The sequence below is a fragment of the Bombus fervidus genome, chromosome 11 (assembly GCF_041682495.2).
Source record: "Bombus fervidus isolate BK054 chromosome 11, iyBomFerv1, whole genome shotgun sequence".
Taxonomy (NCBI): Eukaryota; Metazoa; Arthropoda; class Insecta; order Hymenoptera; family Apidae; genus Bombus; species Bombus fervidus.
The window spans coordinates 92,835-114,945 of NC_091527.1; the positions used below are offsets into that span (position 1 = coordinate 92,835).

A 22,111-nucleotide genomic window follows, 5' to 3' on the forward strand; every position below is an offset into this window, starting at 1 on the left:
AGTTTTCCTATCTTTGGCAGTTCTATTGTTTTAGATAGGTTTCGAACCACTAAAATCGTGCTGAAATAAGCACAATAACGACTATGAAATAAATCGAGTTGCAGAGGTACTGCTGGCTTGCAAAAACGGTATTGCTACGTTGTTTACCATGGCTGATATTTAAAACAACTTTTCATATAATATGAGTTATAAATGAAATAATATGAGTTGAAAAATGAACAAAAATCAAGAGAAATTAAGAAAAATTTTCAGCGAATGAACTTTCAATATCATTGTTGCATAGCCTTTCCAACATTTAGGGAATTGCAACATTGAGGGTTGCAGCGCTTGGAGTGCTAAAGCACTCTGCCTGCGTTACAATTTCAAACAATTCCAAAACTAATTCGACCAACTCGCAACTAATTTAAATGAAAAAATACATAATAACAAAGATTAATTTGAACAATAATTTGTATTTAAAACCAAATACTTATAATAGATCAACTATATAGATCGACTTTGCGCTTTAATGAAATTTATTTAGACACTGAGTTCAGCGTGACGATTCTAGCGATTCTCTACTTTTGAGTCGCAGAGTGACTCATTTATCTATTCGGATTTATATGACAATTTATGATTAATCTGTTATCCAATAAGACAAATTCTTACTAACTAATGGCAATAAACATTATTTTGATTGGAGTTTACAATATTAGAAATCGAGCGATTTATGCATTGGCAATGTTCTTTCCCAAGGTAATGAAAGTAAATACGAAATTTGAGAATGATCACAGCTGTTACTAATAAATAATTTTGACATTTAATTAACAATTTGTTAAATAACTTTTGTTCGTTGTCTCAGTTACGCTGCTGTACAGTTAAATTTGCGACGCTAGAATTTACCCTATTATCATACAAGATTTTCATACTAGAGGGACCCACGGGCGTATACCAGTTCACAAAAATAGTGACATTCTCTTTAATTCATAAGTATTTAACTTTACGATATTGGATGCATTGGTTTCTCTTGAGATAACTGTTCTCAGTTCATGTTAGAGTCAGGTGGAATGGGAGACGTGTCCACAGTATATAAAAGAGCGATGCTACCGCGGATCGGCTTCTGAACTGGGGCTGATTTATTCGTTGGATTATTCCTATTGTTTTTCTTATTAGACAATACGAATTATCCTCGCAATGGCCCTCAGTCAGACAACTGTGGTGAGTAATAAACATGAACAAAAGCAACAACTGATTAAAAAAACAATTAATTGTAATCATCACAATGACGACAATGACGATTTTTATCGCTCGATTTATGTTAATATCACTATCATCGTTATCCTCATCTTTGATCCCTTTTGTTCCAACCAAAGATTATTTTCTTTCGACATTTATTCTTTTTTTAAATCGAACCGTATTTTGCAATCTTAATAATTATAAATTATGAATTTCTAGGTTGTATAATGCTAAAATTCTAAAACGTTATTAGTGAGAATTTTTAATCAAATTCATTGTAACTTTACTTATATTTTCTTTTTCAGATAAATTTCTCCACAACATTTTTTCAAAGTGTTGTAGGTTAGAATTGATAGCAATATTTTCAAATGGTTTCAATGTCCCTTAATTTCTCTATGTGTTCTTTTTAAGTTCTCTATGTGTAATTAAAGCATACTAAAATTATCCTATATCTTCTAAATAAACATTGGAATTTCTTTAAAAAAATATGTATATTTTTAGATAATAGCAGAATATACGTAATTTATTAAAGAATAAAGCTGTAGAATTCTATGAATGATATTGCTTTAAAATATTGTATTTTATAGTCGTTGTAAATCTTTAATCATATAAAAAGATTAGTCTAATACATTTTAGATTGATGTACTTTATCAAAAGTAATTTTCATGAAAACTAATTCATGAGAATGCTCCAAAACTTTAACATAACATTAAGATATAAAATAAAGTAAAGTAAAAGAAAAAGTATTATTGAACAGATAAAGTAATGTAAATTTTAAAAATGTTAATTGATAATGAAATTCATGTTAATTACAGTTAAAACTATACAATACTGTGATAGAGGATGTTATATCAGGTGTAAGAGAATCATTTATAGATGAAGGTGTAGATGAACAAGTATTACAAGAGCTCAAACAAATATGGGAAACCAAGTTAATGTCTAGTAAAGCTGTTGAACTTAATCCAGATCCTCCAGAGCCTCAGGTTCCCCAAATAAATACGCACAAAGCTGTGCCTGTTAACAAAGGTAAGATGCATTATATATAGTTTCTCTTATAAAATAATATTTTTAGTGAAAATAATTGAAATTAAGAAAATTTTAGAAGAATAGAAGAAACTATCAAATAAGATTATAATTATAACAAATTGTTATCATAGGATTGTCATTAAAAATTAAAAATATACTTTCTCAACAAATTTAATGCAGTTTACACTTTTAGGAGTAACTATAGGAAATCATTTTGTACAACAAACAGGAGGAAATTCTGCTCCTCAACAAGCATCACAACAACAGCAATCACCTCAGCAATCACAAACTCAGACACAATGCCATTCAACAACAACTGGTATACAACACACTGGTACACCAGTACAGCAATTAGTAACATCAACGCCAGCAGTAATGGACAGACAAGTACCTATTCAAATAACATTGCCACCACAAACGGGCGTTCCTGATGCTCCATTAAGAGTTTTAACTATTCAGGTTCCTGCGTCTGCAATTCAAGGTACATTGAAATAACATTCACATAATAATTAACATATATTGATATTAAAGAAATAAAAATTATGTATTTATAACTAATTAATTTACTTTTAGGTAATCAGTTGCACACAATTTTAACAGGACCAGTTATTACAGCTGCAATGGGGCTGCCAGCAAATCTAGCTTCCACATTACTCCAGCAACATGTTAATTCTACACTACAGGGTCAAGCAACGCTGACTCCACTTCAACTTGTTACACAAAGTGCAAACAATGTTTCTCAGCGACCTGTTCAAATTCAAGTAATTAATAGAAATATATAATAGTATATTATTGTTATTTTATACATTCATGTTATTTTAACAATATATATTGACCTTACATTTCTTAGGAGCAGGCAACATTGACACCACTCCCAGTTAGTCAGCCTCTTCAAGTTGTTACACAAAATGCAAACAATGTCTCTCAGCGGTCTGTTCAAAATCAGGTAATGAGAAATAGTACATTAAATTTAAATAATAAAAAGTATGTTAATAATAATATGTATGTTTCAATTTCATATATGAAAAGATTACTATATTATAAATAAAATATGTTAATTTGGCCATTTAATTCTATAATGAATAATATAAATAAAATATATAACAATTAGTCATTTGACTAGTTTAATTTATTAATAACTAAAATTTATTTTTTATATAATTCATTTCTCTAAAATTATGATTATTTTTTGTATAGGAGAAAAATGTAAACAAATAAGAATTAATTATTTCTTTCATTTTCTCACAAATAGAATAATATAGCACAATTAGATGGTCCACTTGGAGATTCATCAGACGATGATGAAGAAGAGGAAGAAGAGGATAATGAAGATGAAGAAGAAGACCTCGATGATAAAGAAGAAGACGAAAATGATGAAGCTGCGGCAAGAGAAGAGGTCTTTAAAATATTTCGTTATTTTAGTTTCATTTTATTTGTGCTGTGCTACGAAATAGAAAAATCATTTATTTAATAATATGACTCCTATTTCGTAGGAGCCGTTGAATTCAGAAGATGATGTAACAGATGATGACCCAGCAGATCTTTTTGATACTGATAATGTTGTTGTTTGTCAGTATGACAAGGTATTTAATAATTTTACTGTGATACATTACTCTGATAAATAAAAAATGATTTAAAGAGATTTATTTATCGAAATCCAAATATAGTTACTAATAATATTTTTTTAATAAATGAAAAATCAATTTTTAGATAACAAGGAGTAGAAATAAATGGAAATTCTACCTCAAAGACGGAATAATGAACCTTAATGGCAAAGATTATGTTTTTCAGAAAATGAATGGTGATGCGGAATGGTAAATAATATGTAAAACTATGAAAATCGATTTGGTAATGTGTTCACGTGAAATTGGTTCAAAATTTACCTTTAAATTTGTGCTCTAAAAATTTTTTAATTTCTTTAATCAAGATATGCGATACTTGTTTTAAAATTTATATGACGCAGGATTAGGCTCGATTGGAATTTCTACTTTTTTCTTTCTTTTTTCTTTTTTTTTTTTTAATATGAAAAGTGCACTGAAACCTCACTTATTCAATTGAATAAAAAATTTTTATACTTATTGATCTTAAGTTTAAGAAAGAATATCAATAATAAACTCTTTTATGCCTTTAATTAAAGGAGAGCATAAAGATTTTGAATTAAAATAAGAAAATATTAGTCATTTCAAAATTCGCATAATTCAAATTTAGTTTGAAGCAAATATCGTATGATCAAGATTTCACTGTATAAAAGGCTCAATAATCAAGCAAGTCTGGTATTGTATTTTGAACAGTCTCCAAGTTTTTTCATGTGAGTTTACTATGTAAATAAATTCTAAAGGATTGCAATCCACCATAAATAATATGTGATGCTCTTAACAATAAATGTGTCTTATACTGTTAAAAACCTTAATACATAATATGTATAATTGTTTTTCCTCTTCTTATTCATTTTAAAATTATAAGTATGAAAGTTCTATATTATTCAAGAACCAAAATATATATAGTTTCATCAAAATTTATTTACTTAAAAACATGTTATCTTTTTCTAACTTTTTATCTTCTAATTCACTAATAATTCGTGGGACCTCTTGTAATAGTTCTTCTGCATTTGTTTCAAAATCTTTGTCCAACCAAATATCTTTTAATTCTTTAATAACAATACCCATCATTTTCCCCTTCTTAACATATTGTTTTAACATGTCTCCACTAACTGGAAATCTGAAAACACATCAAAATATATAAGAACACATTATATAACATATTAAGAGTAACAGCGATAGTAAATCTTTAATAAAAGAATAGTCTTTAATCATTTATGAATATTGAATATTTCATTTTAAGAAATTAGTATAAATATAATGTTAAAAAGATCATTTTATAATTGAACTTTGCTATACATATAACTTAATGCGTAATATTTATTGTATACATACTTTCATTTATTTTTAAGTTCGTAGAAAGGATGAAAATTATTTACATTTTAACGTATTTTCTATTATAATTATATTTCAGATTGCTATAATTTTAAAGTTGGTTGTTACCTTGGTATTACTAATTTTTCTACATCTTTAGAAAGACTAAAATATTGTTTAGACTTTAATAATTCACAAATATAACTTCTTGCATTAACAACATTTCCTTTCCAATGAATAAGAAGTCCTTTGTAAAATTTTAGATTTACTGAAGGTTTATCTTCTCCGAATCTAACTAAAAATAATGCTAAATCTCTTTCATATGCAGATAATTTTAACCTATTATGAAGTTGCAATACTTCATTTTCATCTTTTAGCATTACAGCGAGATAAGTAATTGGTTGCAAAGAAATATTATTTTTCTTAGATGTATCGTGAACGATCTCAAAGTTTTTTATATTTGGATTTTCTGGAAGTCCCACATATCTGAAATTAAATATCAATAAATACATCACATTAAGTTTATTTTCATTCTACTTTTTAATTTACTATTACCTTGTGATTCCACATTCTAACAATTTCAAAGTTAGTTCTTTAGCAAAATTTCCAGAAAGGATTTTTGACCATTCATTCCAAATTCTTTCTCCAGATATTCCTTCCAATCCATGTACATTTTCTTTTATTGCTATTATGGTAGATTCATCATGAATATCTGGTTGTTCTGCAATTCTTCCATAAAATCGAAAATACCTATATAATATAAATTTTATGCAATTAAACAAAAGAACTTTTATATAAAAATAACTTGATTTCAGTTTACTTAGTATTAATTTATCTAACTTGAAAAGATGTATATATATCGCTAATTACATGAAAAACTAATGAAGAAATACCTTAAAATTCGAAGATAATCTTCCTTAATTCTACATGTTGGATTTCCTACAAAAACAACTCTTCGTTCCTGTAAATCATCATAACCGAAGAAATAATCATATATTCTTCCTTCAAAATCAAGAAACATAGAATTTATTGTCAGATCTCTACGAAGAGCATCTAGTTTCCAATCTTTTGTAAATTTGACTTTTGCATGTCTACCATCAGTGTGTGTGTCAATTCTAAGTGTAGTTACTTCAAAATTTTCTTTATCATTTATTCTTGAAGTAATTGTACCTGAAATAATTTCCATAAAAGGATTTAATTTTGTTACAATGTTTCATTTTAATAATAACAAAAAATACTGGTACATATTTCAACATACCATGCTTTTCCCCCTTATTATTAATCATTCTGATATTTTCTTTTTCAAACATACATTTCATTTCTTCTGGAGTAGCATCTGTTGCAAAATCTAAATCTACAGGTTTTATATCCATTAAAATATCTCTGACAGCACCACCAGCAATTTTTAGTTGATAATTATACTTTCTAAACAATTGTGCTAAAGTATTAAGTTCCGGTGTAAATATAGAATGAAACAATGGATTATCCAGTTTTTTAACTACTGGATCAGATCTACTTCGTGGCATTAGTTCATCCTTCATGATAACTTTTTGCCAAGTTTTATACACCTTTTCAAAATTTTAGATGTTAATTATTAAAACAATTTTAATGAAATAAAATTTTTTATTACATCATTCGTATGAAGCTTAAATCTTTGTAAGAACTTAACCTCAATGTTATAGTAAAAGAGTATATTTGAAATATTATATATTTACTCTTAAAAGGCGATAAGAAGAAATATAATTTACACCAGAAAGAATTGTAAACATCACTTAGAATTTCTTATATTTCCTTATTATTTAACAAAATAATTTTCTCGATTGACAGCCACTTTGAATATCACTTTGCTTCATTGATAATTATTGATAAATGCCAGCAGTGCTGCTCTGATCTTCAATTTTCAAAGAAAATACTTCTATTCAAAATGAAATTATTCGCCAGAAAAATATCTTTTCCCAATATTTTATTTTCTTCGTTATCTAATTTTTATGATGTAAATTGTATTTTAAATGAAAAATTCGTATGTTATTAAATTTTATAGGTTATATTTACGTCAATTATATAACACGTATTGTTATTATTGTTATCATTACTTCTTTTTACTGTACTATATGTATATATACATATTATTTTTTAGAAATTTCAAAATACTTAAACACAAGAAATGGCTTTTTATATGCATTGATATATTAACAATTAGAAATGTTATTATGGGTATAAGTTATATTTTTTATTTATATTACGAAAAATATAAAAAATGTCATACAAGTCTTTCATTAATTAGTAATTTAAAAAATGTTATGGTGAAATTAAAAGATTATATAAAATAGAAATAAATATTTTTGACACTACTTAATAAGATTTAAATTTAATTAAAATTTTAATCAATTATGAAATGTTTAATTTAAAAAGTTGAACTTCCTTTTTGATAATATTAAATTCTTTATTTCTCCCTTCATTGTATATACATCATTATTTAGTACAAAAGATTCCACACACATACGCAGACAACCTCGTTACTGTTTGCATCTGCCACAAATTTGCATCCATAGTCATTCAAGTTTTGGATATCAATTATTAAGCAAGTTTAATTTTTCATATCGTATCTAATTCTTGACTTGAAAGGATAAAAAGTATAAAAATTTAATGATTGAGGGATCTTTTGTTCGATTCTTTAACATCTAGTATATATTTTTGAAAACACTAATCTTTATTTCTTTGTTTTTGGCATTTTAATATTATTATGTACAATGCAACAAGTTCACGATCTTATCATTATTATCTGTGAGTATTTTCTGGAGCTTTTGTGTAATTATTATATGACTTTCTGAGATACTTGAGGTAACAATACCTTCAGTTTATTATTCTGTGGCTTTCCCGTGGTTTGTAGGCCACAGTTTTTCAAACTTTGACTTCATCTTGAACACAATTCAACTTCACTACTGCAGAATGTGGTTACAGAGATGAGAAGAATTTTTATATACACATTAGTGATTAATTGAAGGATGTGACAAACTAAGTACACTTCCTATTTATTTTAACCTTGTAATACAATTACAAATAGACCCAGTCACATATGCATATGAAACTAAGTCTATAATATATATATGTATATATATATATGTTACTAATATAAATACATTATATAGGAATATAATATCCATCATCCACCTTTTAACCAGCAGACTAAATAATCTAGACATGATATTGTCAAATAACTAATTTACATAAATGTTTATGTATAAAACATTTAGAAGGTTCAGAATTTTATAATAAGATTTTTTGTGAAATAATACATGTTTTCAAAAATAAGGAGAGGAGATCGATTTAATGGAAAGCCATTTTTTTTTTACTATAAGTTCAACTGATTTAGCAGTTGTAATTTTGTTATTGATTGTAAGTTAAATGTTCAACATGATTGGGCGGATGGCAGTAGACAATGCTCCAAATGATAATCACAGACAGACTGACTTTGGGTATGGAAGTTTTAGTATTGTTGTTAATGTTTTATCACATTTTTCAAAAGAATATTCTAATTGAAATTTTAGGAAATGAATTATTTTTCAATTTGTTTTTCATTGGACTACTTTGCTCAACTTATTTAGAATTTAAAAAGTATAAATACAGTAAGGTCTGGATAACGTTCTTGTATATTATATGAAACATAAGAGACACAGTTCTTTTTAAATACATATTATTTATTTTTTATTACTTAGCGTTGAAAAGAATCGAACATTATCCGATCGCTTTTATGTATTTCAGAGAAATATGCTTAAACATGATTGGCTAAATATCGGCCAACCGAATTTGATATACGTTGAGCAGTACCTCTTGAAATCCTTATTTCACAATTTCAGGAGAGGATCTTCTATTTCTTAAGGCTCATTTCCATTCATCCTATTTCGCTCATTCTCACACAGATTTTATGGCTATACAACATTAGAGTTGGACAATTTTTATTCGAATAATAATCAATAAACAAAATATTTAAATAAGATTTTATTCTCAAATATTTATTTATTTTTGACTAATTGTATTATATTTTTGCAAATGAATGCGATCCTTATTTGAATAGCATTTTTTAAAACATCCATTCGACACAGAAATTTAATAACTTTCTATTATAATAATCATTTTTTAGACGACGCGCTATAAAAAACATTGTTATTTATAATACAAAATTATTTATATTCGTATAATTAATAAATTTTATAAATAAACTTTTTAAATGACCAGTAATTTAATATCAAATTTAATGATGATTTATTTAATTCTTTGCCCCATCTCTTTTTATTAATATAAAATTAGTTTTATTTTAATTCTATGTTAGTTTTAATACAATTATTCGAAATATTTTTGTAACACAAACAAAATAGACTGTATATTTATTCGAATAAATTTCATCCATCTAAATAGACTTAAAAATAAATAGACCATAATCCTAATTAAAGTTCCCTTAATCAATTACCTACATATTAATAATACATATATAGAATAGTACTAATAACAATGCAGTAATAGACACAATGGTAATAATAATAATGATAGTAATGATAATAATAATTTATTCGAATAATGTCCAACTCCGTATTAAGAGTCAAATTACAATATGTACGTTTGAAACGTGGTATTTAAGCATTTTTACACGTATATTAAGAAATATGAAAATGACAGTCTCTGCGGAAAAGCCAAAAGTATCAATTTGTGACATACATATTTTATATGTTAACCGATGCAAGTATCGCAAATATTGATGTCCAATTTCCATTAAATAAAATGATAATGACTAATAGTTAATTATTTGAATAAATAATTATCAAAGTATTGTTTGTAGTGCCAACAATTATTTGTCTATGTAAGTAAGTATTTTAATAACATGGAGAATAATATTACTACATTAGTGTTTTTCATGATAGGATAAATATTCATATAAAATTTTTGTATACTTTTCTTCTTTTCATAAAATTTTAACTGTACAAGTTCTAATACTTATTGATTTCAACAATATATTGCAAACTTTAGTAGAAACTTGGGCAATGTCCTTTCTTAATATGTTTCATAAGTAATTTTTTTGAAACGTATGTAAATAATAACAGCGTGTAAAATTTATGATATGACGCAAAGAAAAGAAAATAAATATTTGATGATTTAGATTGTCAATTGCAATTGTATTCATTAAAAGCATATATAACTCATGAAAGACGCGAATAAAAATTCACTCTATTTCATTTTATTCACACTTGTTGTTGATTAATTTATAAATTTTAATGCTTAGATATATACAGAAAATGTATTAGTTTCGTAATTAAGTATCCAAATAAATGTGAATTCCAATAAATTTTGTAGATATGGAAAAGTGTAATTTTTAAGAATTAAATATAAATTGAATTAAATATTATGTGAGAGATGGATCTTCCGTAGAGACAATTGGATTCCCTGATGAAACGAAGGGTATTGTTTATATAAATAAATGGTATTCTTAGAAGTTAACTGATCAATCAATCAACCAATCAAGCAAGCAATCAATCAATCAACCAATCGATCAATCAATGAATTAATTACGTATTTACAGACAATACAACATACATCGCATCATCGAAGAGCAGATTAGCTCTCTGAAAGCTCACTCACCGCTCATCGAGCACGACGATCATCTGAACTATAAAACTGAAGGGAATTGAACGGACACCTAGCCGACTCGTGATCAACTCCACAAAATTTTTCTATAACAGATAAATTTTAATTTGTTTATGTTGTAAACGATCACAATTCCTTCCATAAATAATGAAAAAATAATCTACCTTTATTTTAATTAACAATGAGAGATAGTAGATAATTATGATATATAATAAAATTCTTAAATGTAGAAGTAGTAAAATATTCTTTAAGCCTGAAAATACAGTTTTTTAAAAAATTGGATTATGTTTACTTACGCTGGTTTAGAGGCCTTCACGGAGGAACTCTCAGTATTTTTCTTTTTGCTACTTCTGCATTTTCTGACGTAAGCTTCTATTAAGTGGGCAATCTTTTTTGGATTGATTTCTCCTGTTTTATTATGACATATCTACCAAAACAATAAAATGAAAGCTAGGCAAATATTATAAAATTGCTTAAACACTGATAGATGGTGTTCTGATAGATATTATTTCTTTTCTGACGTTTTCTATTATAACATTTATCTAAAGGAAAAAAACAAAAAAAATAAATATATATATACCTTAGGTACTGCTTTCCGCATAATATCCTTATACTCTTCTTTTGTTACGTGCTTTTTTGTGTAATGTGGTTTCAAAACTAATTTCACTTCTTCAACTACTCGTTCTTGACGATTTAATTTTTTTAGGAACTACAAAATAATTAAACGTAATATCATTAAAAAATATATATGGTAAACAGGTTATTTAATAACCTTTAGAGAAATTAAAGGCTTATAATATTTAATTATAAAATATTTCAGAGAAATTTATTTTCAAATGTGTGTGTACTCTAAATTGTTTTTCAATGTTTCTCCAATATTTTAACAAATATTTATATTTATTTTTGCTTAAATATTAGAAGTAAAAAAAAAACCCAAACCTTATCCTTGACTTGCATTTCAACTGCAGAACTTGGAAGATCATCCAATATTTGGAGCTGGTTTTCGTCCATTCTAACACCAACTTTCGGATTTGTGGACTTCTTCTTGTCTTTTTGAGGTTTTTTGCTTCTACTTGATTTATTGGTTGTTTTTGTGGCCGGTAAAGCACCAAAAAGGGCATCGAAGGCATCCTTTTTTTCGGTGGATTTTACCGTTTTTGAATTGCTAGTTTTTGTAGGTTGAGATCCAACGGGTCCTGCTCCACTTCCTGCTCCAGCAGCAGGTGAATTGTTATAATTCGTAGGACTCGGTGGATCGAAGATTCCATCGCTAAGTGTCGACCCAGGCGAATAAGGGGAAGACATATCCACATTGTCCGCTGTTTCCGTGCCGGCATCGTTTCCATTTTGTCCGTTGGTTTTTGTTTGTCCGGACTTTGTGCTTCTCGAGGATTTGCCTGAATTCGTAAAAACGGAAGGTGCCTGCGAACGATCGCCAGGACGTTGTTTTTGTTGATTACTCGGTGAAATTCGATTCGACTGTAACAAGTTACGTTGATTACTATTCGAATTTGACGCATTAAATACTCCACTTCTCTGTACTGCTGCAGCTACTGTAGCTAGTACAGGATTCATCACCGCGAAAGGATTACTCTGGTTTTGCACATTTTGTTGGCTCTGCTGTACCTCTAAATTCCCGGTTGAGACAGCAGCGTCCTTATTGTTTTCATTATCGTTAACGTCATCCCTTTGCGGAGAAGCTCTCTTGATCGTAACCATAGAAATGATCTTAGGTTTCTCTAGTTGCTTTTCTTGACTCTGCCTCTCCTGATTTTGCAGATTTTCCTCTTCAAGGATATTACTATCCGCAGAATCGTGTTTCCTCGGTGACCTTCTTCTTTCATCGCCGGAATTCGCCTCCTGACTAACATCGGGTGTTGGCGATCTGGATTTCGTTGGATCAAATGGATCATACGCATCTGGACTAGTTGGTGGTGATGTTGGAGGTTCTGGAGGAGTATTTGGTCCAATTTTTAATCTCAATTCTAGCTCCTCCTGCGCTCTCATTTCTAATTCTTCTTCGACTCTTTCATCCATTTCCTCCTCCTCTTCTTCCTCATCTAAAAGCGGATTCAACATTGACGGTCGCAAGTTACTGCTCTGCTTATTTATTGAGAATTTGATTTGCGGCTCTGGAGGTGTTTTTGGACCCTGAGAAATAAATTGTTCTCGCGGTGGAGAATTTTGAGACGGTTGACATTGATCCGGCATAATTTGTTGAATTTGCTTATCGTCATCGTCACTAAGAACTATCACGTCTCTAGGAGATGGAGTTTGTTCCCGGAATGGAGACTGATCCAGATCAATTACTGCAACTGGTTTCTTTGTAGCGGCTATTTCAGCTGCTTTTGATTTTTTCTTTTTATCTTTCTTAGGCTTTGGAGATTTAGAACGCTTATCCTTCGACTTTTCTTTTTTCGATCGTTTCGGCGGATCAGTTTGAAGTGATTCCCTACGGCGTCGTTTTAGGGGAGGAATTAGAGGGATTGTTTCTGGAAGTTCAGGGACTACTGCTTGATCGTTTTCGTTATCCTTATTAAAACACACACTAACCAAAATATTATCTCCACTGGCGAAAACCTCTTTCGACGGTGGAGGAGTCCTGTTCCTTTTCCCCTTTCTTTTCTTTTCGTCTTTAGCTTTTTTGCTTTCCTTTTTACGTTCTTTCTTTTTCTTCTTAATAGCTTCTTTGTTTGTTAAAATTACGGTTAGATTTTTTGGCGGAACTGACACATTATCTAACATCGGGGACCATTCTCTAGAAGTAATTGGTTCTTGTTGTACGTGCTGTGGTGTTTTTGATCTAGATCTCGACCAAGATGGTGTCCATTGTGCACTCCAAGATTCTCTTTCTTCTCTTTCCCTAGAAAACTCTTGTTCCACAATTTTATCAACTTGTTCCCAATTCCTAGAACAAGATCTCCCTTTTGATCTTGATCTACTTTGTGCTTTTCTCTTTGAATGTTTCCTTTCCCTAGATTTCGACGACTTTCTAGGTGATTTTGAACGAGACTTCTTTCTGTTTCTTGATCGACTTCGAGATTTGTACTTTTTCTTGTCTTTACGCCTATCACGAGATCTAGATAAAGATCTTCTGGATCTTGATACAGATCTTCTTTGTCTAGATCTTGACAAAGATCTTCTTGATCTAGAGACCGATCTTCTGGATCTTCTTCTTGATAAGGATCTCCGTTTTCGAGAAACAGATCTCGATCGCCGTTTTCGAGAAACAGATCTCGATCTCCTTCTGGAAAGGGATCGTTTCCTTGAAGAAGATCTTCTTCTAGAAGTTGATCTTCTCTTCGGCGATTTACGTCTTCCACGCGAAAGAGATCTCCGTCTGGAAAGAGATTTGGAATAAGATCTACGATCTCTGGACCACGACCTTTGTAATCTAGTTCTGGATCTGCTTCTGGAGCGGAGCTTGGAATATGACCTAGAACGTTTGGATGAACTACAACTCCTAGACCTACTTCTTTGTCTCGATTTTTCTCTAATATCTCTTCCATACTCATCTTTCCTAGGTCTTGAAGGTCTTTCTGCAACTATTTTCCTAACATCATATCTGGGTAATTCTTTCCTTTTTTCTTTTTTCTTCACCACTTCTTTCTTTTTCTTTAGCTTTTCTCTTTCCTTCGACTTTGATCTTTTTTCTTTGTCTCTATAGGACCTCTCTTTCGTACTTTTTGAAAGTTTCTTCCATGCTACTTGATTTTCTGAAGCAATATTTTCTTTATTTTTTTCTGTTTCTTTACTCTTCTCTTTCTTTTCTTTTTTCTTTTGCTTCTTTTCATCTTCCTTTTCTTTTTCAGCCTTATCGCCTTCTTTCATAGTCTTTTCTTCGACAATTTCACCATCCTCCATTTCTTTCTCCTTTCGTAAACTCAACAAGGTTAACTCATCTTCGAAATTCATAGCTTCGTCCGTCTCTGATATAGCTTCTGTACCTAAGACATTGTAATCCACTGGAGTCCTACAGCTATCTAAATCGTCAGGTTTATCTTTTGTCGGTGTGATTGGTTCTAATCCACTTTCAATAGGGGGTAACTGTTCAGAAGAAGATTTCGATTCCTTCAAGGGAAGTTCATCTTTGCAAGGAGTATAAGCTCCATCTGATTCCCATGTGTTCTTATCAACATCTTCATCAATTATATCTTTTTTGCTCGTTTTCTCTTTTTCTATGGGGAATCTTTCTTCCTCCTCCTCCTCCTCCTCCTCCTCCTCCTCCTCTTCTTCGTCGTCATCATCATCGTCATCCTCCTCCTCATCATCATCGTCATCATCTTCTTCTTCTTTATCAATATGTCTTGGTTTTTTATCATCCTTTTCACTCCTATAGTTTTCAGGGTCTTTAACTTTTACTACATCGTGTTCTTCTCTAATTCTAGAAACTTCTTTTAAATCTTCATCTTCACCATCGGTTTTTAATGTCTTATGAAGCGAAGTAAACGTTTCACTTTCTTCTTCCGACAGACACTCGTTGCTTATTTCATTCTCTACTTTTTTTGGAGACAACTCGGTTACATTTGGAAAAATAGCTACATTTGAATCTTTCTCTATTGCCTCATCTTTAGGTGATTCTATTAATTCTTTCTCCTTTTCGTCTTCATCTGCGTCCTTTTCTTTCAAATTCAGAGGATTCGCAGGTGTCGAAAGTTCTTCTAAATCTTCCTGTTTATCTTCTTTCAATTGAACTTCCTCTTCATATTTGTTTTTAGCAATTCTTTTTCGTTCTTCTTCGCGGTCAACAGAAGTCTCTTCTTCTTTTGCAGGCTGCAAAAATAATGTTTATAAAAATAATTACACATGTAAAATATAATATATTGCATTATAACTACTACTTACCTCAGCTTCTTTTTTCTTCTCATTGTTAATCTCCTTTTCTTCCTCTTGCAGTCCTAACAATCTGTTATTAATCTTCAATTTACTACCAATCTTGAAAGTAATCTTTCCGCGGCTATCGTGAGAAATCTTTTTTGGTGGAATTTTACTTAAAGTTTGCCTTTCTTTTCTCAATGCTTCAACATATGGGTCTGATGGTTCTGGAATATCAGCTAGATCGCAAGCCTGAACATCGCCAACAATGACATCATCATCATCGGGAATCGAAGGAGGGAGAGGAGGTGGTTCAAGTGGCCCTATTTGTTGAGATAATTGTTGTTCAGTATGCCGTGCTACATCGATCGTTTGAGAGGAATAAATGGAGAAGTTTGGACAATCGGCTTGAGAATCTTCTTCGTCCTCGTCATCATAAGCTGATAAACGAATAGATGTATCCGAGGTGTCTGTTTGTGCCATATTTTTCACACTGTGTTCTTCTTTCTTCTCTTCCGTAATTTCTTCGTTTTTCTTTGTTTCACTATCGCTATCGCTATCTACAGAGAATGGGTCATACTTATCATTTTTTGGAGTATCTTCTTTTTGGCTATCATCAATAACTAGTTCTTGATCGCTATCTTTATCACTCTTAGAATTTTCCTCAAAGTCTAAAAGTCCTGATGGAGGTTCTGGTGGAGGTAACAGAGCCATTGAACCATTTTGTTGATCTTGAAGCTCTCCATCAGATTTTGTTTCAATATCGCAATAAATATCGCAATCTTCCTCTTGTCTAACAGAGACATTTTCAATATCTTGTGGTTGTTGGTCTATAGTATCGGTTCTCGGAGTGTCTTCTGGTAAATTTGGTGGCATGTTATTTTGAGGACGTTCAACAGGAGCTTGTGGTGACCGAGGGCGATTGAACCTCTCAGGAAAAGAATGATGCTCAGAAAATCCTTCAGCAAAATTAAATTGTGGTCTTCCTGAAGGCATGAAGCGAAATCTTTCGTTTCTAAAGTGTTGAGGATTTCGATTTCTAAATGGAGGACTACCTCCGAACATTGGAGGTCCGCAATGTTCAAAATTTGGATTATAAAACGCAGGTGGTCCGAAATCTCTTCCAAAATTACCTCCACTTCCTCCATAACTATGTCTTCCACTCCCACTTAAAGAATCTCTTCCATAGTTTTGTCCACCATGACTATGCCTTGTATTATCCCTGTAACCACCCCTAAAATTGCCTCTATTTCCTCCTCCACAAGGATTATTATACATTGGAGCCTGCATAATCGATTCTGGATTGATTGTAGACACATCTAACGGAACGTCAGATCTAGAAATATCTAGTGGAGCATCAACTCTAGAAACTGTATCTTCTACAACAGATTCTGTCTCTGTGGTTTTAGATAACCCTTTTTCTTCTAATTTTTCTTTCTTCAAGTTACTCAACTCCTTCTTTTTCTCTATTAAGAGAAGCCCATTAGCTTTTAAAGTCACATTACTATTTTTTGAATGCCAAATCTCTTGGTCGTTCATTATATTACTTAGAAGATCATGTTGAGGTTGTTGTGGAATAACAACGTTTTTTAGACGCAAATGCCTTCGAGAGGAAATTACAGAATGTCTTTGAACAGTTATAGTAGGACCAATAGCTGCATGATAATCTTCCATATCCGATCTATAAACGAAAATATTAAAAACTTAGTTAATTTCATTATATTATTCAATAATATTATTTTAACATTCAGATTCACATTCTGTAAACATTGAATTAAAAACTTATATATTTACCCCGGAGGACTATAATCCAAATTAAGACGATCTCCGAAAAGACTAATTCTTGAGATTCCAGAATTATGTCGGGAAATGTTTAGTGCGGATCTTTCTGGTATAATTGATCGATTTTTAACAGTAGGTATTAAAATAGGAATGAATGGCTTACAAATACCCAGAGAATTTGCAAGTCTTCTCTTGCTAGTAGCTAAAGTAGTGGCTACAGTTCTAGCGCGACGTCTATGACTTTTTCTCTATAAAAAAGTAAATATTCTTATTTTTAATTATTTTTTAAATATTTTTGTCCTTGTCTTTTCTTTGTTCCATTATTTTTCCTTTTTTCATAATTTGGATATTATACAATTAACATGACTAAATATTTTGTAGAAAAGATGTTTTATTAAAAAAAAAAATTTGCATATACCAGAGAAACAGATTAATTATTAATTATACACATACTCGTACATATTACTCGTACATATACTTATATATAACTAAGACTTTCGTAAAACAATATTAAAATACCTTTCTTCTTTTTGTTTTTCTTCTTTTTGATCCAATTGCAGCCACTTTGACATATGCTACAATCTCTTCCTCTTTCCCATTTTCATTACGTTCTGTAATTCTAACTTCTTTTAGAAGAGTTCCTCTAGAAACATTTTTAGATCTTCCAGACTTTCTTGAATTATTTCTCGTTCCACTTTTTCGCGAACTACCTCCAGATCGTCGATTATTACTATCTTTTCTTCTAGTTTTATTACCCGAATTTTCGGAATTATTTTTGTCATTGATTCTTCTTCGAGATTTCCTGGAAATACTTTCATCACTGGAGTCGCTGGAACTACTTCTATATTTTCGTGATTTTCCAGAATGTTTATTCGAACAGTTACGATCTCTAGAACCTAAAGAGCTGGAGGCATTGCTTGAGGATCGACTTTGACTTTTATCTCCATAGGATTCCAAACCAGATGAAGTAGAAGGTTGATTTGGATCAAATGTCAATTGACGAGTTAATAGTGTATTATCATCTAGTCTATTTCTTCTGTAAATACGGATTTCGCGTTTATTAAAAATTTAAAAGTCTTTGTACCTTAATTTTTAAAAAAATTTATTGATAAATAAATTTTATTAATGAAACTCAAATTATACATATTTTTTATCCTATCATATACCTTCGAATAGTAGCTCTAACACGTTCTGTATGTCTAGTACGAGGTATAATCCTTGGATAATAATCTTGTGGTATATTGGTACGAATTCTTCCATAAGTAACACCAAGTCTACGAGCTTCATCCACTAGATCTATAATTTCCTCCACATCAATTTTCACCTACGAATAAATAATGTAACATTTTGTTTAATCTCTCAATGGTCATATATAATTGGTAGTAATAATGTTCAATCATTTCAGACAGAATTACTGATAAATATATGAATATGAATATAAACAGCTTACAGTTTCTGCATTGGTTTGATTATTCTGGGAACATTCTGGACAAAACCACTCCTCTATGGGTACTTCATCTAATGGAGGCGTCAAGCATTCTAAATGGTAACCACGATCACAACCATCGCAAAGAAGCATACGATCTTCTCTATTACTTTGATGGCATACTTCACAAAATGTAAGATCATCCAATTTCTCTTCTTCGCTGGAAGCAACTTCTACCGGGATGCATCTTATAATCTAGGAGAAAACATAAAATTAGAAATTAATTTTTATTCTTTAAACGATAATTATTATTTTTATTTTCATAATACATACTTGACCACCTAGCTTATCTCGGACATTAATTATCGTGAAAGTTTGTCGATCCACTGGACAAGTATTTATATTTTTACTCCACTCAATTAAGCATTCTAAACAAAAACAATGTTCACAGGAAGAAGGACTGCCTAATTCCTGTCTTTTAAAGGGAAGTAGACAAATTGGACACTTTTCTGCTTGATCATCATTATTATCAGTATCTGTATCTGATACAATTTTTGCAGGTTTTTTAGCTTTTGGTTTTCCAAGAACTTTTCGCCTGACAGAAGACTTTTTTTCTAATTCTGATGAGCTGCTCCAGTCTGATTGCCATTCTGAAATTTCACTACTGTCTCCTAAGAAATAAATTTGATGGATATTATTTATAATATCATGAAATCAGTAAATTTAGCTGTATAAAAAAAATAAATATTAATAATTAAAACTTTAATCCCTAAGTATCTTTAGACTAACCAAATTCCTTGTATTTACTAGTGTTCGAACTGCTGCTCTCATAACTGGACTCATTCTCTGAAACGACTCTCTGAAAATAAATCGGGCACATTTTTTTTATAATGTATCATATAATTATGAGGTATGGTAATTGAATAATTCATTTAATAAAAATTTATGAAGCATACAAATCTTCAAAACGGTAAAATGTGTTTTATATTTGAGAACTTACATGGTTTTGTGTTCTAACAGGTCGAATAGGTCTTACTTGATCATCACTATCTTCATCACTAGTTTCACCTTCACTAATGAATTTCTATAAACACGATATTAAAAGAAATATTCAATTGAATTGAAATATTATGTTTAACAATAATAATTTATAATTTAATTAAGTGTCAATTTTACATACAGAAGTCTTTTTTCTTCTACGAGATTGCACTATAGATTCATCACTATCTTCACTATCAAGTTTGACAAGTTTTTTCCGCTTGCCAGATTGAGGAGTTTGATTACTGTCACTAGACATTTTAAGTTCTTTGTAAAATCATATCCGCCTTGTCACATATCCTATATATAATTCACAATATTAGAAAATATTAATAATATTAAGTAATGCTTTGTAATATTCATCATATTAAAAATTTATCATAATATGTAACTTATTTCAGCATGTAATATTTGAAATTTATATTTTTTATATAACTGTATTTTTTTCTATACGTTTCATTGATTCAATATATTACTTTATACCTTCTATTAATTACCTCATACTTTTATTATTGTGTTATTCTATATTTTTGATGAATTTAAATATTAAGAATATAACAGTCTATAAATATAAAAGAACATTTTTAGTATAAACTGAGAAATATGTTAAATTATCAAAATAATATTTATTTAATAAGATTTGAGAATAAATAGACAAAGTTAACTGTTTTGGATTATATTCATACTATATATTAACAAGATCATAATATACTATAAAGTTACATAAAAAAAAAGTTAACAAAAATAAAAATCAAGTTAATGAGTACAACCTAATACGAAGATTATTAGAAGATATAAACTTAAGAAGAAAATATAAAGCAAATATTGTAATAATTACAGAAAGAACAAAAATTGGCAACAAACATAGAATATCCATATAAATACATCTGTTAAAATTTATTATTTTTTAAGTGAGTCATAAATTGAATAAAATTTAGTTAATGTAAATAATGTAAATATAGTGCTAAGACTGAAATGAATAAAAATGGAATAAAAAGTTAGTTTTATATTTAGATTTAAATGAGACAAAGATCAATGTTATAACTAAATATGTACACATTTAATGCACAATGCTATATTTATTCCGGAGATATTACACATATATTGTATCTTATAGAATAAATTGTAAACCGGTTTTTTGGCTAACAATTAAAATAATATAACCAGAGGAAATTTCAAAATATTTAATTTACATGCCTATCCAAAATTCGTCGAGGTACTTTGTGAGTCACTGTATATAACCACATTAACACATCACTAAATTCTTTTCATTGGAAAAAAGTTACTCAAATAAAATATTTTTTTCTCTGGCATACTTTGCAAATGATTTTTCCTAATCGATCGTCATTTCGATATGATTATAAAAGATTTTAATAATAAATTTGTAACATTTTCGATGAAATTGTGCTAAGAATAAGGGACGAAGATCGAACAATTCGAGGAAGAACCTAAAAAATGTCAATTTACCTTCGAAATTCTGACGATTCCGATTTTGCACTGTATCAAGAGGATCTAATATCGATCATACATCATTAATGATTTAATTATTGGCTGATTCGATGTTGTCTTCGATGCAGTTTTACAAATGTTGACAGAGGGTACGCTTAAAGTTGAGAAACTGCCGACATTTTGGCTGCCGACGCCGTTCGCGACGTTGCGCTATTTTCTCACTGTTTGTCTAATTCATCGAGAAACTACATATTTCATAATTATTTACATAAAATAAATTATATTTTGTTTTAAGAGATGAATATATATTTATAATATCTAGCTAGAAAATTTTTAAAATTTAAAAGATTTAAGTTTGTTTAGATCGTTGCTTGATTTTTGGTAAGCATCCGCCGGAAACTACAGAAAAGCAGTAAATTTAACTTTTAGCTTAACTTTGATTGTCATATATAGTTATGTATATCTTTAGATAATTTTTCAAGATTCACAACTTTTGTTGAATGTTTATTCGTAAAATTATTTGCTTTCATATTCTTATCTTTATTTATATTTTTATTCCTGCTAATTTTATATTATTATATAGATTACGTACTATGATATACTTTTAATATTACAAATACTATGATGTATTAATTAATTAATGTTACTATTGTTATTATTATTATATGATTATTTTTATAGAATGTAAGAAATTCATTAAATACTATATTTTGTATATAACGTATCATTGATACTTATTGCTCAAATTGATCGTTCAAAGAAAATTGAGCGTAACTTGAGTAGAAAAAGATATTCCTCGTCTGGTATTAAA

At 29.7% G+C, this 22,111-nt stretch overlaps 3 protein-coding genes across 6 annotated transcripts; 1 reads left to right on the forward strand and 2 right to left on the reverse strand.

The window, feature by feature from the left end:
• The first annotated feature begins 1,012 nt into the window (after positions 1–1,012).
• On the forward strand, positions 1,013–4,658 carry Tfiia-l (transcription factor IIA L). 2 transcript variants are annotated; one of them, XM_072013416.1, is made up of 8 exons: positions 1,013–1,197; positions 2,031–2,241; positions 2,471–2,722; positions 2,815–3,002; positions 3,092–3,187; positions 3,494–3,637; positions 3,735–3,824; positions 3,952–4,658. In XM_072013416.1, exons 1-8 carry the CDS (start codon positions 1,174–1,176, stop codon positions 4,057–4,059), a joined length of 1,113 nt encoding a protein of 370 aa, XP_071869517.1. In that variant the 5' UTR covers positions 1,013–1,173; the 3' UTR covers positions 4,060–4,658. The 2 variants fall into 2 exon arrangements, with proteins under 2 accessions (XP_071869517.1, XP_071869516.1); XM_072013415.1 differs by having other exon boundaries at positions 1,015–1,197; positions 2,435–2,722.
• LOC139992517 (CCA tRNA nucleotidyltransferase 1, mitochondrial) lies at positions 4,230–7,287 on the reverse strand. 2 transcript variants are annotated; one of them, XM_072013413.1, is made up of 6 exons: positions 6,869–7,287; positions 6,412–6,721; positions 6,047–6,323; positions 5,709–5,903; positions 5,283–5,639; positions 4,230–4,959 (listed from the first exon to the last, which is right to left on the reverse strand). In XM_072013413.1, the coding sequence occupies exons 1-6, from the start codon at positions 6,920–6,922 to the stop codon at positions 4,758–4,760; spliced, it is 1,395 nt and encodes a 464-aa protein (XP_071869514.1). In that variant the 5' UTR covers positions 6,923–7,287; the 3' UTR covers positions 4,230–4,757. The 2 variants fall into 2 exon arrangements, with proteins under 2 accessions (XP_071869514.1, XP_071869515.1); XM_072013414.1 differs by having other exon boundaries at positions 6,823–7,286.
• Positions 7,288–7,575: 288 nt separating this feature from the next.
• Positions 7,576–21,506, reverse strand: Phrf1 (PHD and ring finger domains 1). Of its 2 annotated transcripts, XR_011801123.1 has the most exons (15): positions 21,319–21,506; positions 19,994–20,151; positions 19,814–19,897; positions 19,603–19,672; positions 19,147–19,484; positions 18,838–19,068; positions 18,554–18,711; positions 17,907–18,423; positions 17,400–17,635; positions 15,636–17,286; positions 11,730–15,563; positions 11,371–11,499; positions 11,087–11,217; positions 10,785–10,876; positions 7,576–10,613 (listed from the first exon to the last, which is right to left on the reverse strand). XR_011801123.1 is itself a non-coding variant. In XM_072013330.1 (14 exons), exons 2-14 carry the CDS (start codon positions 20,108–20,110, stop codon positions 10,858–10,860), a joined length of 7,515 nt encoding a protein of 2,504 aa, XP_071869431.1. In that variant the 5' UTR covers positions 20,111–20,151; positions 21,319–21,506; the 3' UTR covers positions 7,576–10,857. The 2 variants fall into 2 exon arrangements, 1 of the variants encoding a protein (XP_071869431.1); XM_072013330.1 differs by having other exon boundaries at positions 7,576–10,876.
• Between the last annotated feature and the right edge of the window lie 605 nt (positions 21,507–22,111).

Excerpts from the sequence above, each read along its gene's own strand:
- Tfiia-l (XM_072013415.1), top strand. The coding sequence starts at position 1,174 with ATGGCCCTCAGTCAGACAACTGTG. Across the intron at positions 2,723-2,814 it reads TCCTGCGTCTGCAATTCAAG|GTAATCAGTTGCACACAATT; the intron begins GTACATTGAAAT and ends ATTTACTTTTAG. Across the intron at positions 3,188-3,493 it reads AGCGGTCTGTTCAAAATCAG|AATAATATAGCACAATTAGA; the intron begins GTAATGAGAAAT and ends TCTCACAAATAG.
- LOC139992517 (XM_072013413.1), bottom strand. The coding sequence starts at position 6,922 with ATGTTTACAATTCTTTCTGGTGTAAATTATATTTCTTCTTATCGCCTT. Across the intron at positions 5,640-5,708 it reads TTAGAATGTGGAATCACAAG|ATATGTGGGACTTCCAGAAA; the intron begins GTAATAGTAAAT and ends ATTTAATTTCAG. Across the intron at positions 4,960-5,282 it reads GAAAAATTAGTAATACCAAG|ATTTCCAGTTAGTGGAGACA; the intron begins GTAACAACCAAC and ends ATGTGTTTTCAG.
- Phrf1 (XM_072013330.1), bottom strand. The coding sequence starts at position 20,110 with ATGTCTAGTGACAGTAATCAAACTCCTCAATCTGGCAAGCGGAAAAAA. Across the intron at positions 19,069-19,146 it reads GAGATAAGCTAGGTGGTCAA|ATTATAAGATGCATCCCGGT; the intron begins GTATGTATTATG and ends GTTTTCTCCTAG. Across the intron at positions 17,287-17,399 it reads TTGGATTATAGTCCTCCGGG|ATCGGATATGGAAGATTATC; the intron begins GTAAATATATAA and ends TTTCGTTTATAG.